General features: G+C 38.0%; 2 protein-coding genes across 3 annotated transcripts in view; one reads left to right on the forward strand and one right to left on the reverse strand.

Moving 5' to 3' along the window:
* Nucleotides 1–9,635, forward strand: part of adam12a (ADAM metallopeptidase domain 12a) — a 130,992-nt gene extending 121,357 nt beyond the window's left edge. For both annotated transcript variants that reach the window (XM_082151868.1, XM_082151869.1), the window contains exons 22-23: nucleotides 3,768–3,925; nucleotides 5,691–9,635. In XM_082151868.1, coding sequence (XP_082007994.1) covers nucleotides 3,768–3,925; nucleotides 5,691–5,760 — 228 coding nt within the window. In that variant the 3' untranslated portion in view covers nucleotides 5,761–9,635. The remainder of the gene's footprint in view (nucleotides 1–3,767; nucleotides 3,926–5,690) is intronic.
* Nucleotides 1–16,141, reverse strand: part of bccip (BRCA2 and CDKN1A interacting protein) — a 242,133-nt gene that overhangs the window by 202,596 nt on the left and 23,396 nt on the right. The gene's annotated exons all lie outside the window — the stretch shown is intronic.

Here is a 16,141-nt window from a genome sequence, read left to right on the forward strand (position 1 = left end):
CAGCATAACAAAAAATGTTTCTGGAACAAATCGCTGGAAATACTGGTGGCATTTAGTGAGATTAATCGTTCTACCATTTGTAAAAAATCTCATTAAATGTGGCTCTTTTAAGATCAGTGACAACAAAGACAGTGTTAAAGACATTAAATAACACAGACTAGAATGGAGTTGTTTGGTTGAAGTTAATTCCCTGAGGATTATATGTGGACGGGTGAAGATGACATGCGCGTTTCTGTTGTTTGATAAATTGTCGCAATTTGTTGGTTTGTCCCATAAAAACCTGCTTGTAAAAGGAGAGTCTTTGTCTTTTTTATATGAAGCCCTGTGGATAGACAGATAGAAGAAAGAGGAAAGAACTGGATAGGTGAGGATGATCCGTCTCAAGAGAAACAACACAAAACCTCATTAAAACCACCATGAACCAACAAAACACACTAAGGGCCCTATTTTAACGATCTGAAACGCAAGTGTCAAAGCGCAAAGCGCAAGTAACTTTGTGGGCGGGTCTCGGCGCTGTTGCTATTTTCCCGGCGGGATAAATGACTCTTGCGCCAGGCGCAAATCTAAAATGGGTTGGTCTGAAGTAGCTTCATTATTCATAGGTGTGGTTTGGGCGTAACGTGAAATAAACCAATCAGAGCGTCATCTCACATTCCCTTTAAGAGCAGATGCGCTTTTTCCATAGCGGATTGCTATTGTAACGGCGGATTTGCCAGGCGCGCGCCAGCAGCGGTTCACAGCCAAGGAGAGCAACGCTCTCGTCACGGCCGTAAAAGAGAGAAGTTACATTGAAATGGAGAAACCCACCCAAATTAACTTCGGTTAATTTGGGTAAATGTGTAAGCTAGATGTATGCTTTTATAATAAATTGTTTATCTATCTATCTATCTATCTATCTATCTATCTATCTATCTATCTATCTATCTATCTATCTATCTATCTATCTATCTATCGTAATAATGTATGATTTGCAAAAATGAAAACTGCTGCTTCTGTGTAGATGAGAGAATCAAAGTGCGCGTTGTGCACACGCTACATTGATTATGGCCAAGCATGCGCCCTTAAAATAGCATATGAATAACATGCGCAACGCGCCACTGACTTTAAACTATTTTTTCCTGGTTAGTGGCGCAATTGTTTTCTAAACCTGCAAAATAGCAAGAAGGACCGTTTGCGCCGGAACACGCCTCCTCTTTGCGCTGAACCGCCCCCGGGAGCGCAAGTGTATTTCTTAGTTAACCGACGTGCTTCTGTGGAGGGAAAAGTCCGCTTTGCGCGGGTGCAAAATAGGAATGATACATGCATCGGTGTACAAAGTCACTTGCGCTGGGTGCAAGATAGGGCCCTAAGACTTTTATCAAAAGTGACTTGCATTGCATTCTAGGTTTACATTTTAGCAGATCATGCATTCCCTGGAAATTGAAACCATGGCCTTGACCATATTTATGCACTGATTTTTATTTTCTTATTTTATTTGTTTGTTTGTTTGTTTAAATAACTAGAGAATAAAAGGTTCTTCGTGGAGCTTAAAGCACCAGACTCTTAAACACAATTTATGGTTCAAATTTCAGCCTGTATTTTATTTATTTTAAAATTAATTAATGTTAACTAAATGAATATACATTTAGTAAAATTAATGTTAATTTTTTTATTTTAATTGTTATGCAATTCAGTAAATTAACCTAAACACACTATTTTTTTTTTTTTTAATGTTTTTGGAAGAAGTATTTTATGCCAACTAATTATTAGGTCAATAATTGTTTATTCCTGTGATCAAAGCTGAATGTTCAGCATCATTACTCCAGTCTTCAGAGTCACATGATCCATCAGAAATCATTCTAATATGATGATTTGCAGCTCAAGAAACATTTCTGATTATTATTAATGTTGAAAACAGTTGTGCTGCTTCATATTTTTGAGGAAACCATGATACAAACAAAATCTGGATTATTTGATCATTTTGAAATAGAATTCTTATGTGACATTATAAATGTCTTTACTGTCACTTTTGACCACATTTCTTTAAAAGAAACAAAATCTTACTGATCCCAAACTTTTAAACTGGAATATACCTTTAAACTCAAACACAATATCCTGAGTCATTTTGGGTGAGTGAATCGTGTGTGTGTGTGTGTGTACTTGACTTGTACAACTATCTTTGTGAGGACCAGTTTGAGTTTTAGACCATTGGAGTGAGGACAAAGAGAGTAAGGTGAGGACATTTTGGCCGGTCCTCACTTTCTGAGAGCCTTTAAAGGCCTGTTTGAGGGTCAAGACTTGGTTTTAGGGATAAGGTTATAATGAGGTTAAGGGTCGGTTTAGGGTCAGGGTATCGTGGTAGGCACTTAGTTGTGATGGGTAAGGTTAGGGTAAGCGGCTAGAGATTGCATTGTGTCAGTGAATGTCCTCATAAAGATAGATGTACAAGTGTGTGTGTGTGTGTGTGTGTGTGTGTGTGTGTGTGTGTGTGTGTGTGTGTGTGTGTGTGTGTGTGTGTGTGTGTGTGTGTGTGTGTGTGTGTGTGTGTGTATGTGTGTGTGCGTGTGCGTGTGTGTCTGTGTGTGTGTCTGTGTGAGAGACAGGACATTCATCCCTGATGCAGCTCAAGGAAGCGTTAGACATGAGACTCACTCCTTGCAAGGTTTCTCAAGACCTTTTTACAACACTCTGTCGTCAGCAATCATGCAATGCTTGAGATATGACCAGTTCAGAGCAATTCAGTCCTTTATTACATTTTAATATTGTAATAGGGAAGTGAGCAGTGAAATCATGTTTGGATCTGAAGCGAGATGAAGATATATATGATGATGATGATGATGAGGACCAGATGGAGAGCAGGTAGCAGGTTATCATTACCTCATAGTCAGCGTGGAGATTAGGAACACGTGAGCATGTCACATGACCTCTGGAGAGAGTTGTTATGGCAGCAGTGAAGCCACACACTGCAGTGAAGTTTGATTAGCTTTCACTGCCCTCTGGTGGACGCTCAAAACAAGAGAAAATTAAATACATTAATAATATAATAATAATAATAATAAGTACAATATTATATTTTTTATATTTATTATTGTATTTATTTTATTTTCATTTGTTTGTTTATTTTGCCTTTTTTTTCTGTATGTAGACTTTAGTATCTTGGGTAATTTAAACCCAGTTTGAATCACTTCTGAAACTCGAGGATACATGATTTTCTGCAGTATTGTTTTTGTATTCTTATTTATGTTATTATAGTATTATTAATAATAGTACTTATTACTATAGTGTATTTATTAATATTTTGAATTAGCTATTATTTTAATATTGTCAGTTTACATTTTAGTCATTTTGTTATGGGCTTTTGTATTTTTTTTTATTAGGATTAGTTTAGTTATAGTAATTTTAATACTTAAACTTTTTTTTTTTTTTTTACTAATATTTATATTTTCTTTTATTTCATCTTTATTTCAATGACTAAAAATAATTTTTAACAGTTTTCCTTTTATATCACAACACTTTTTTTTTTTTGCATATATTTTATTTCAGCAAAAATTATTTTAAGAATGATTAATTATTATTTTGATAGTTTTAGTTAACAATAACAATACTGATTTACTGGAATATTTTTCCCAGGAGAAACATCAGAGAATCAGGAGATGTAAGAAAAGATCAAACAAATTAAGAACAATTAAGATATGAAAGATCTCATCTGTCAATGTACACTAATCATGCTTGCTAAATGAATAAAAATATCCCATGTGAGACTGTGTACTCCCTCATGTCTACCACAGGCGTTCGAGAAGCCCAGTCCACCCCAGAAGCCTCTTCCCGCTGACCCGCTGGGTCGAAACATCCGGGTGATGCGTAACCCGTCTGCGGTCCGGCTCCCAGCTCCTATCCCGACCCCGGCACGACCCCATCCCGCTCCACCTCACCCACAGCCCTGCAGGTACACACACACACACACACACACACACACACACACACACACACACACACACACATACACACCTGACAAACATCCCAGATGCTTCCTACAGTCTGATTTCATGTCCCCATGAAACAATACTGCATATTTTACATAAAATGTTAATCAGCTTAGACGTATCCCATTAACACAAAGTCAAAACGATTAGCAACTAAGAAAAAAATAAAATAAAAAATAAAGCACATGAAAGAAAAAATCCCGTCACAACTCTGCAGGGTCTAAACAGTTTAATCAATGATTCATCTCTCTAAACCCCTCCTTTCTGAGAGCCTGCTCTGCTCTGATTGGTCAGATTGTCCGATCGCTTACAGCGTGTGTCAGAAACCAAAGGCTCATTAGCATATCTGAATTTCAGCTTTTCAGCACTAGGTACACACTGATACAAACAGTAACGATGGCGTCGGTTTTACCAGAAAACAGCGTCTTCTCAACATGATCAACACAATCCAAACTCTTCCAGTCTCCGATAAACTACAGTGTTTGAGGGCGGGACAAAGCAGACGCTGTTCACCGACAGCCAATCAAGACCCAGAGACTGGCATTATGCAAATTTGTTACAAACATACGCAGGTTCAGCAGGAAGTGAGTCTGGAGTTACTGACGACTCGTTTCAAGCCGTTCAGAATCACTTCTTTCTTTCAGAAGACAATAACTCCATTTATCTGCACTTTGATCTGTGAAACTTTACATATCTTTTACATTCACAAACAGCTTTATCACACACTACATGAAAGGGAATTTCCCAAAAATCTTGAAATAAAAAAAATTCAACAAACCTGCTCAGTCCAAAATACACCATCCTACAGACCTTTTTTTTTTTTTTTTTTTTTTTTTGATAAATTACTCAAAAACATATGATTCCAGCAATTCAGCATACATCAACAATGTTTCACAAGACAAATATCACACCTTTAGACAAATTGACAAGTCATAACAAGAAAAATAAATAAAAGAAAAAGAAAATATATTAACAAATTATATTAACAATACAAAAAAAAATTCCTCCTTTTTCCTAATTAGACATTCAATATTCATATAATTTAGTAAACCTAGCCTAGTGGGGACATTACAGTATCAAGAATTTCTCCATAAATTTTAACAAAATGTCATTCTTTTTATTTTTAATTAATTTTAACTATTTCTTTAGCGATTCCATCTCGATTAAGAATAAATTACATTTAGGTATGCATTTTGCACATTTTTGTTTATGGATGTAATATTTACCATGCAAGATGTAGAAGTTCACCACATATTCAAACATTTTGCTTCTGTGTGTGAAAGAACATATAACATCTTTTAGAGATCATTTATAATTCACCTTTCTTGGGGCAAACCATCCTACAGAGAAACGAGGGCGCCGCCATCTTCAGAATATTGTCTTTTAACTTCTGTTTTTGCGGTCGCTCTGTATATCTCTATGGCGCTGCTGTCCAGGAGTAATTATCTTTTGAAGTGGATTTACTTAATGTAAAGTTAACGAAAGATATCATGAGGACTGTGATGTTTAAAGCAGATGTCTTAACAAATGTCAGTCGACCTGGAAGATTTGAAAACGAGCCGTTCATTAATAAATGCAAATTTGCTGTGAAAATACAGACCGGAAGTCAAAAGACAACGAGCGTAGCGCTGGAAAGGGGCGGGGCTACATAAGGTCTATAGGAATGACCCAAAGATGAAGTGATGCATTTTATGATTGACCTTTTGTTTCCTCTGAACGGATTTGCAGGCCTCCTCCTAAACAGCCGCCCACGTTGCCGAAGCCTCAGTTCCCGGCCGGAGTGAAGTTCAGCAGCTGAGAGCCGGACTGAGGGATTTCGGCCCTGGAGACACTCGCTTTTTGCACTATGAACCTCTGTGGGACACGTGGTGTGTCAGAGTCCTGATGTGAGGGGTGACCTTTGACCCCTGCGGTGCTCTCCCTTCTAAACGGTGCTATGAGTCCAAGCTCAGGTACATGTCACGCGTTATTTATGTCGGTTACGAGCGTATTTATTAGAGCACAGTGCACTGTGGTTGACACTTTCTCAATCGTAGCAATCGGTGGTTCGCCCACGTTTACCTGATTGACCTTTTGTTGTTGTTGGTATTGTTGTTGTTTGGACCTTTTTCGGACCGTGTACCAGCGGAGGAGAGAGAAGACGTGTTATCTGTGAACATGAACCACATCACGTGGACGCTAACCTGGACTGAAACCAGATTTAAATGGAAACGTGAATTGGGATTTGTACTTTGCTAATGGTTGTGAGTCTGTGATGTCTTTTGGTATATGAAAAGGGCTTTTTAACAATTTAATATGATTTAATAGCCATTTTTATTATCTATTTCAGACATGATTTAACCTGAATGCAGTGATACTTAAAGGATGTTGAAGGAACTTGCATGAAAATACTTTGATATGAGGTTGAATCTCACTAAAACATGTCCGGGTCACAGTTTACCACCAAAGTAAAAGAAAAACGAATAAATTAAATTTTGCATTGAAAAAAATAGCCATTTTAAAAGTTTTTTTAATTTTAATTTTTGCATTGTGATTTTTTTAAAGCATTTATATTCTAATGACTGTAATACATCTGAATATTTTTAATATTTTTTTAAATTCCAATTATTATCTATGTATTATCACTGATATATAGTCATTGTTAGTACAGTAAAAACAATACTGTACTTGTGACATACAGCTGGTGGGTGCGTTCTTCATCAGCCAGGAGCAGATGTGGTCAGGTGGTACACAACCTTCAACCACAACACCCTCCAGTTGGTGGGCCGGCAGTGATGGCCAGGTCACAGCCCATCTGCTCCTGGCTTCCAGCTTTCCTCCTCCCGCCTATTCCATATCCAGCAGGAGGCGCGTTCTGCCTCCTCCTCCATCCGACGAGCTGCTTGTTTTTTACTCCTTTCGTCCAGGCCCAGAGCTGATAGTAAACGCCAGGTTAATTTGGCGGGGGAAACCTCTACAGCCGACCTCCACCGGGAACAGCCATGCCTGCCATCCCTCGTCCTTGCAGTCCTGAAGAAGGGACTGGTACTTCAAGGCCTTCCTCCCAAGGCACCGTCAGCTCAACCAGAATAATTTTCTTGCACTCTGTTGACCACAAGACAGTGTCTGGATGGAGGGCTGTGAGCGCCACCCTTTGCCCACGTCCACCCTCATCTCCCAGGACCTGCCGTTTTGAAGGAGATTGGGTACATCATTAATGAAAATCATCAAAGATAATTAGAATTAGGAAAAAAATACAAATTAGTTTTTGATTGTATGTTTTAAATAAAAAAAATTAAATAAAAAAAAATCTAAAAGCAGTAAAATAAATACAGTCATAAAAACTATCATGGTGTATAAATATTACAGTTTAAAATATATTATTATGATTTTTTTTTTTTGCATTAATGAGATTGAAAGTGGAAATGACAATTGTCATGGAAATCTTAATATTCTTAAAACTGAGCTTCATTTTCTTTTAAGGTCAAGTCAGCTTTATTATTATAGCGCTTTATACAGTAGATAATAAACAGCAAAGTAACAGAATTAATGCAAGTTGCTTTGGATTAAAGCGTCTGCTAAATGATTGAATGTAATGGTGCAAACTTAAGTTTTAAAATATAAACTTAAAAATATACATCCAATATATAAATATATTTATGCTAAATAAAACAAAATATCTGGAAACAAAAGATGATATTCATTACTATATTGCAATAATGATAAGTTGTCTGGAAAATGTGCTTAAAATATCACAATGCAAACAATCATAAGGGTCTTTAAAACAAGCTTTATTGTAAAAAATGTTTTTGATTTTGAGGTGAAATATGAGCTGGACATGCGCAGAGGGGATTCACGTCTAAACGAGTCTTGTTTCTCTTCTTTCTTTCTTTTTTTTTTTTTTTTGGAGAGAATGAAAACATTTGTAACACATGTTATGCACCAATCTCAGCTTTTGTTGATTTCAAAGCTCGTGAGGAAGATAGAGGAACACAGATGTTGTAATGCAGTTGTGTTCAGAGAGATAAGAGTAACCTGTACTGACAGCATGTGTTTACTGGACAGATCTGAGACACAGAAAGCCGGCCCTGGTTTCATGGCCATGCATATGCTCATATACGGGATGCTCAGCTCTTTGAAAAATAGTTATTGTGGGGAAATGAATTACATTCATTTAGACTTTCTGTCTTATCAACCTAAATAATGGAGCATTTTAACGGGATTGTGGTTTATGAAAACAGACATATGAATCCTTCTCTAAATATTCCCATAATCCCTTTGGTCTCCCTCAAACACGCTGCGGTCAGTGGCTTTGTGTCACTGGCAGAGTTTCATGGGCGATTTGTCAGGGTAAAGGAAAACGCTGCACTAAAAGAAAAGGATGTGTGCACAAATGATTTAAAAATAGAGGTTTAGGAGTCATTATGGTCATGAAATACTGGGTCAGAATTAAAAACAAGTGCAAACTGGCTTTTCCTGTTACTCGCCTGTTTTCTGATAACTTTTTGAGAAACTAAAACATCATAAACGGTTTAATTGAACAGCAAGAATGATAGTATGATGCACGCAACAGACGTGCAAACCTCTTTCACGACTCTTGGGTCCTGATGTTTCACCGAGAGTTTGAGACTCAAAAATATAAACACTGCTGTTCAAAAGTTAAGGGTGGTAAGATTTGTTTTGGGTTTTTTTTAAAAAGAAGACTCTTCTGCTCACCAGGGCTGCATTTATTTGATCAAAAATACAGTAAAAAGAGAAATATTGTGACAAATCGCTGTTTTCTATTGTGGTAGACTGTAAAATGTAATTTATTCCTGTGATCAAAGATGCATCATTACTCCAGTCTTCAGTGTCACATGATCCTTCAGAAATCATTCTAATATGATGATTTGCTGCTCAAGAAACATTTATGATTATTATCGGTGTTGAAAACAGTATTTTTTGAGGAAAACATGATACATTCTTTTCAGGATTAGAAAGTTCAAAAGAACAGCAAATCTTTTGCAACCTTCTAAATGTCTTTACTGTCACTTTTGATCAGTTTAATGCATCCTTGCAGAATAAAGGTATTACAATCTTACTGACCCCAACGTTTTGAATGGCGGTGCACTTTAATAAGAAATACTGCAAAATAGTTGAAATGTCTGGAAATAAATAAATTCGTTTGGGATATTTCACCCTCCATTGGCAGTTGATGTTTGGCACTGAGACTCTGGTATTTGAGCTATTTATGATCTCAAACGTGGGTCTTTTAGGCCTGTATACTGGACACCTAATGAGTGCCATTATTTCTCATTGTTTACATTGTAAATCCATCTTCTTTCACTGTATTAGCGACATCTGAAGTGTCCTGTTGCCTTTTTACAGTTAAACCACACAGTGCATTACAGTAGAGACTGTTCAGATCTAGCCGCTGATTGATTATATGAAGATCACGTGTCTCTAGGTGAACTGCCTTGCTTGTTTTAATCAGTTATCATTTACTATTATTCACTTTCAATCATGTTGTATCTCAGTAAATCTACTCATGTAACGTTCTTTTTATTCATTGTCACGGGTGTAAACTGCTTTTTTTTTATGATAAATCTTCGAATAATCAAGAAATGTGAAATAAGATGCTGTACGTTGATGTCTGCAACACACACATACGGTCGGCATAAAGGGCAGCGCTAGTAAAGTTGTTTCTGAAATCCATTTGTGGTTTGTCTCATTTAGTCTCTGACTCTTCCATAAACAGACTGAAGATGTTCTGAAGGAAATGATAAAGAAATATAATCAATGATCTAAATACTTGCACAAGTTGCATCAAGAAGAATGGCGTTTACCTCTCTTTCTTTCAAGTCCTCTGGCCATTTCCAGAGCGCGAGAGCCAACCTACAACCAGAGAAAGAGTCCAGTCACAGATGAAGCGGTAACACCAGAGAAAGTCTAATGAGGGGAGAAGTGCCACTCAATAAACTTCCGGTTGCAGTTCCACTCTTGTTCCATATGAGGGCGCTCACAGGACGAGTGCAGAATGAATGGAGGTCTATGGCGCTATACCCATCAAAATCCACTTTTCGCAGGATATAATTTTTTGTCGAGTAATTTGAATGTTGTATTCAAAAGGAGATGCAATGAAATTACACATTGCTGGGTGTTAGATTTTTTAGAGTCACTTATTTGCTTTTAAAAAGTCTTTTAAAGTGTCAATGACGTCATACACATCGTACGACCAGAGATACTGCTTTACGGCAATCCTTCAGTCGCTTTGGTGCTTTCGCGCTCTGCACTTTCTTTTCTCTCGAGGCATCGACAACACAGCTGACACAGGTAAACACACAACACAGCTGACACAGGTAAATACACAACACAGCTGACACAGGGAAACACACAACACAGCTGACACAGGTAAATACACAACACAGCTGACACAGGGAAACACACAACACAGCTGACACAGGTAAACACAACACAGCTGACACAGGGAAACACACAACACAGCTGACACAGGTAAACACAACACAGCTGACACAGGGAAACACACAACACAGCTGACACAGGGAAACACACAACACAGCTGACAGGGAAACACACAACACAGCTGACACAGGGAAACACACAACACAGCTGACACAGATAAACACACAACACAGCTGACACAGATAAACACACAACACAGCTGACAGGGAAACACACAACACAGCTGACACAGGGAAACACACAACACAGCTGACACAGGTAAACACACAACACAGCTGACACAGGGAAACACACAACACAGCTGACACAGGGAAACACACAACACAGCTGACAGGGAAACACACAACACAGCTGACACAGGGAAACACACAACACAGCTGACACAGGTAAACACACAACACAGCTGACACAGGTAAACACACAACACAGCTGACACAGGGAAACACACAACACAGCTGACACAGGGAAACACACAACACAGCTGACACAGGTAAACACACAACACAGCTGACACAGGTAAACACACAACACAGCTGACACAGGGAAACACACAACACAGCTGACACAGGGAAACACACAACACAGCTGACACAGATAAACACACAACACAGCTGACAGGGAAACACACAACACAGCTGACACAGGTAAACACACAACACAGCTGACACAGGGAAACACACAACACAGCTGACACAGATAAACACACAACACAGCTGACAGGGAAACACACAACACAGCTGACACAGGGAAACACACAACACAGCTGACACAGGGAAACACACAACACAGCTGACACAGATAAACACACAACACAGCTGACAGGGAAACACACAACACAGCTGACAGGGAAACACACAACACAGCTGACACAGGGAAACACACAACACAGCTGACACAGGGAAACACACAACACAGCTGACACAGGGAAACACACAACACAGCTGACACAGGGAAATACACAACACAGCTGACAGGGAAACACACAACACAGCTGACAGGGAAACACACAACACAGCTGACACAGATAAACACACAACACAGCTGACAGGGAAATACACAACACAGCTGACACAGGGAAACACACAACACAGCTGACAGGGAAATACACAACACAGCTGACACAGGGAAACACACAACACAGCTGACACAGGTAAACACACAACACAGGTAAACACACAACACAGCTGACACAGATAAACACACAACACAGGTAAACACACAACACAGCTGACACAGGTAAACACACAACACAGCTGACACAGATAAACACACAACACAGGGAAACACACAACACAGCTGACACAGATAAACACACAACACAGCTGACACAGGGAAACACACAACACAGCTGACACAGGGAAACACACAACACAGCTGACACAGGGAAACACACAACACAGCTGACACAGGTAAATACACGTGCTAGAAGAGTTTTTGTTTTGTTTGTTTCTGGTCCCGCTTCGGATGCCACGATGCCATCAAGCGGTATCTCTGGTCGTAATCAGTCCTTCACTGACCAATCAGCGTTCATTAGCAGAATGCTAGCGTGTTATGGGCAACACCAACTCAACCTGTAAGAAATCGAAAAGACATAAGTACTCGTTCATTCAACTTTCAACCTATAACCCATGTTAAACTTGCAGAAAGAGACAAATTTAGCCGTCTAGCCCCATAGACTCCCATTCATTTTGCACTCATAGCGAGCGCCCCCAGTGGAACTCTGATTGGAACTACAACCAATAGGACTTACTAGGGCGTTGGAGTGAACAGGCTTTCCGTAGACGGGCTTTGGTAACACTTTACAATAAGGTTCGTTAGTTAAAGGAGCTGTATGTAAGAAATGTATTTCAATTAATCATAAAATGGCCCTGATATGTCACTAGACATTAAGCAATCATGTTCATTTCAAATACTTATACCACTGACAACAGTAGTCCGGCCAGGATATTGTCATTTAAAAGTGAAGTTGCAGCCCTCAACTGATGTTGATGTTGTCATCTTGTGTTTTGGCCTGAAGCTCCACCCTCCACCTATCTACCAATCACGAAGTCAGTAGTGTTTCGGCATCCGGGTTGCCAGCTCAGCTCTAGTTACCACAGCTGCAGCTACAAATGTTCCTGCTGGATCCTGCAGCCTATCTGGCAACCTCGAGTCAGGGGGGAGGGGGAGGGGATACACCGCTCTACAGTCATTTGAAAGTGATTGCAGTACCAGTTTTGGCCACAATCTTACATTTGGCTCCTTTAACATTAGTTAACTACATTAGTTAGCATGAACTAATAATGAACTGCACTTATACAGCATTTATTAATCTTTGTTAATGTTAATTTCTACATTTACTAATACTTTATTAAAATCTTGTTAACTAATGTACCGTGAACTAACATGAACAAACAATGAGCAGCTCTATTTTTATAAAATAACGTTAACAAAGATTAGCAAATACAGTAACAAATGGATTGTTCATGGTTAGTTAATACATAGCCTATAATGTTAACTAATGAACCTTATTGTAAAGCGTTACCGAATCGAGAAAATCTGCTCGGAGAAAACTGTATTGCTTTTTCAGAGCTCGGGATACATCGGGATACATAATGGAGATTCATTTCAGCATTAAAATTTGTCTCACGTTTCTCCTAACATTCATTAGGAGAAATAATGACAGTTGTTTTCATAAAAGGAATGTGTATAGCGTAGCTCAATAAGAAAATATGTTGAGTTCATATTGAAATCTCAGACTGGTTACTGTAAAATCCCAAATGAGACCTTTTTATAGTCAAGTATTTATCTCAGATAGAAATGAAGAGCAAATGGAGACTTTGAACGGAGATCTTTTTCAGAGGAGATTCAGTTTGCTGTCTATTTGATCTGGTTTTGCTTATGGGAGGTTCAGACCTTGTTCTGGATGTTCGGATCGGCTCCTTTCTCCAGAAGCATTTTCACTAGATCCTCATGATTATTAAGCACAGCCACCTGAAAAATAAACATGTTTACACACATTATGTCCTTCAAATGAATGACCTTAATCACTATACGCATAAATAGGCCTACATCCGCTAGCTTTATCACTCACATTAAACAATATAAAAAAGAACATCTTTGTTACTGTTAATTGAGGGGAGACTGGGGCTAGTTGTCACATAGGCTGTCTCTTACTAGCTATCAGTTTTATTTTAGTATTATAGTATTTGTTCATATTTTTTTATTTAGCTATTTCTATTTAGCCTTCATTTTTTTTTTTAACACTTCAACGTAAACTTATATCTGTTAATTGCCAAGGCAAAATTTCTAAGTTTCTAATTATTCTAATTTGTGTGTTAAGTTTTACATGATATTTGTTTTATTTCAGCTTAATTTTACTTACTGAAAACTTTTTTTTAATAGCTTTAGCTTTTACAATTTTTTAATAGCTTTAGATTTAGAGAACAATAACAGCACTGCTAACACTGCTTTAAGTCAAAATCAAAAACATTTGTTTCATAAGATAGCAAAAGCTCCGATCTGCTGTATATCGGCTGTCTGGTATCCACAATCCTGTTCGCAACTCCTTGCACCACGCAGCTAGTTAAAATTAGCCATGCTACGGTGAAGAGTTTCATATTTATCAGTCTTCGTGGATTCTGACTATTTCGAATTTATCTTTTTTTTTTTTTTTTACTTTTTTCTCACAATTGCGAGTTTATACCTCGCAATTCAGACATTAAGTTTATATCTTCCAATTCATACTTTATAACTCATAACTCATTCTGACTTTTTTCTTGCAATTCCGAGTTTATATTTTATAATTCTGACTTTTTTACACTAAATAATAGTCAGAATTGAGATATATAAACTTGAGTCACATTTCTAAAAAGTCACAATTCCCTTTTTTTTTTTTTTTTTTTTTTTTGCGTATTTACTGATTAGTACGGAAGCCCTGAAACGCAACGTAAAAAAAAAAAAAAAATCCGTAAAAAAAAAAAAAATCCGTAAAAAAAAAAAAAAAAAAAATTATGTAAAAAAAAAATGCTATCATTTCGAGATTAAAGTCGAAATGTTTCGAGATTAAAGTCGAAATGTTTCGAGATTAAAGTCGAAATGTTTCGAGATTAAAGTCGAAATGTTTCGAGATTAAAGTCGAAATGTTTCGAGATTAAAGTCGAAATGTTTCGAGATTAAAGTCGAAATGTTTCGAGATTAAAGTCGAAATCTTTCGAGATTAAAGTCGAAATCTTTCGAGAATAAAGTCTTCCGTAGAAATTGTGTGTGTGCTTGCCGTTATTTCACATTGCCGCACAGGCATTCATGCGTGTGCGTGCGTGTGTGTGTGTGTGTGTGTGTATGTAAACTGGATCTACACAAAATAATAGATTTTTACTTTTATCTGGGCTTTCAACAAAGGGATATTCTACAGGTCTACCAACATGACATTAGGCTATAGGACTTTATAAAATATACTGTCAGACTGGATCAAGATATCCAGCTTTATGAATGAATGAATGAATGCATGAATGAGGCATTTATATAGCGCTTTCATATGTCTACTGTAGGCCTACACTTAAAAGCGCTTTACAATCATTTCAGGGAATCTTTCCTCAACCACCAGTGGTTATTATATTTGAGGAAATCACGGGATCCGGCCAAATGATTGGATACAGAATGATGCACTTAAAATGTATCCAGAACGTACGGTGTGGTGTCTATTATAGACGGCAGTTCGACTTCACAAGCGCATGTATTTACACACACGCACACGCATGAATGCCTGTGCGGCAATGTGAAATAACGGCAAGCACACACACAACTTCTACGGAAGACTTTATTCTCGAAAGATTTCGACTTTAATCTCGAAACATTTCGACTTTAATCTCGAAAGATTTCGACTTTAATCTCGAAACATTTCGACTTTAATCTCGAAACATTTCGACTTTAATCTCGAAACATTTCGACTTTAATCTCGAAATGATAGCATTTTTTTTTTTTTGTACATATTTTTTTTTTTTACGTAATTTTTTTTTTTTTTTTTACGTAATTTTTTTTTTTTACGTTGCGGTTCAGGGCTTCCGTAGATTAGCCTGCCCTACCGTATACCTGAGAATAATTTACCTTGACAGTAGTTCACTAATAATGTCTGTCAGCTGTCAAGATTTTGTTTGATTTCAGTTTGATTCATTCAGACAGTTAATTCACACACATAATTGTTTCCACCGGTTTCTCACATAGAAATAACAGGATAGCCTACTTTATAATACAGAAAACAAGAAGAGCATTTCTCTATGCTTCGTCGGCACACAAAGTTGCATGGAGAGGCATATTCTGGGTACCATATTTCAATAATAACACATCAGAAAATGTTGTAATGCAAGATTTTGTTTAAAAATGAAATTATCTATACCTCTACATGCTTGTTTTTTGAGAACTTGTGAAACACTAAAGTAATGACACCTCCAGTATGCTTCGTCGGCACCAGAGCCGTCGCAATGGGGTAGGCAAGGTAGGCAGCTGCCTAGGGCCCCCAGCTGAAGGGGGCCCCCGATGGCCGCACGGTCGTTTAGGTTGTGTATCTGCCCTCGTCAAACAGTATCAACCACTGTAAACAAACCATCACAGTGAGACAGCGCAATCACTCTCCAGTACTGCTCCGTGAGAGGGCCCCCCAAACTAGAGGGATTCCTCCTATGCAACGACAAACACTATGAGTGCCCTAATCACTGTAATGTTGAAGTGACATCCACCGTCGCGCACCCCCCATCAGGTCC

Source organism: Leuciscus leuciscus (genome assembly GCF_965113295.1).
Source record: "Leuciscus leuciscus genome assembly, chromosome: 21".
NCBI lineage: Eukaryota > Metazoa > Chordata > Actinopteri > Cypriniformes > Leuciscidae > Leuciscus > Leuciscus leuciscus.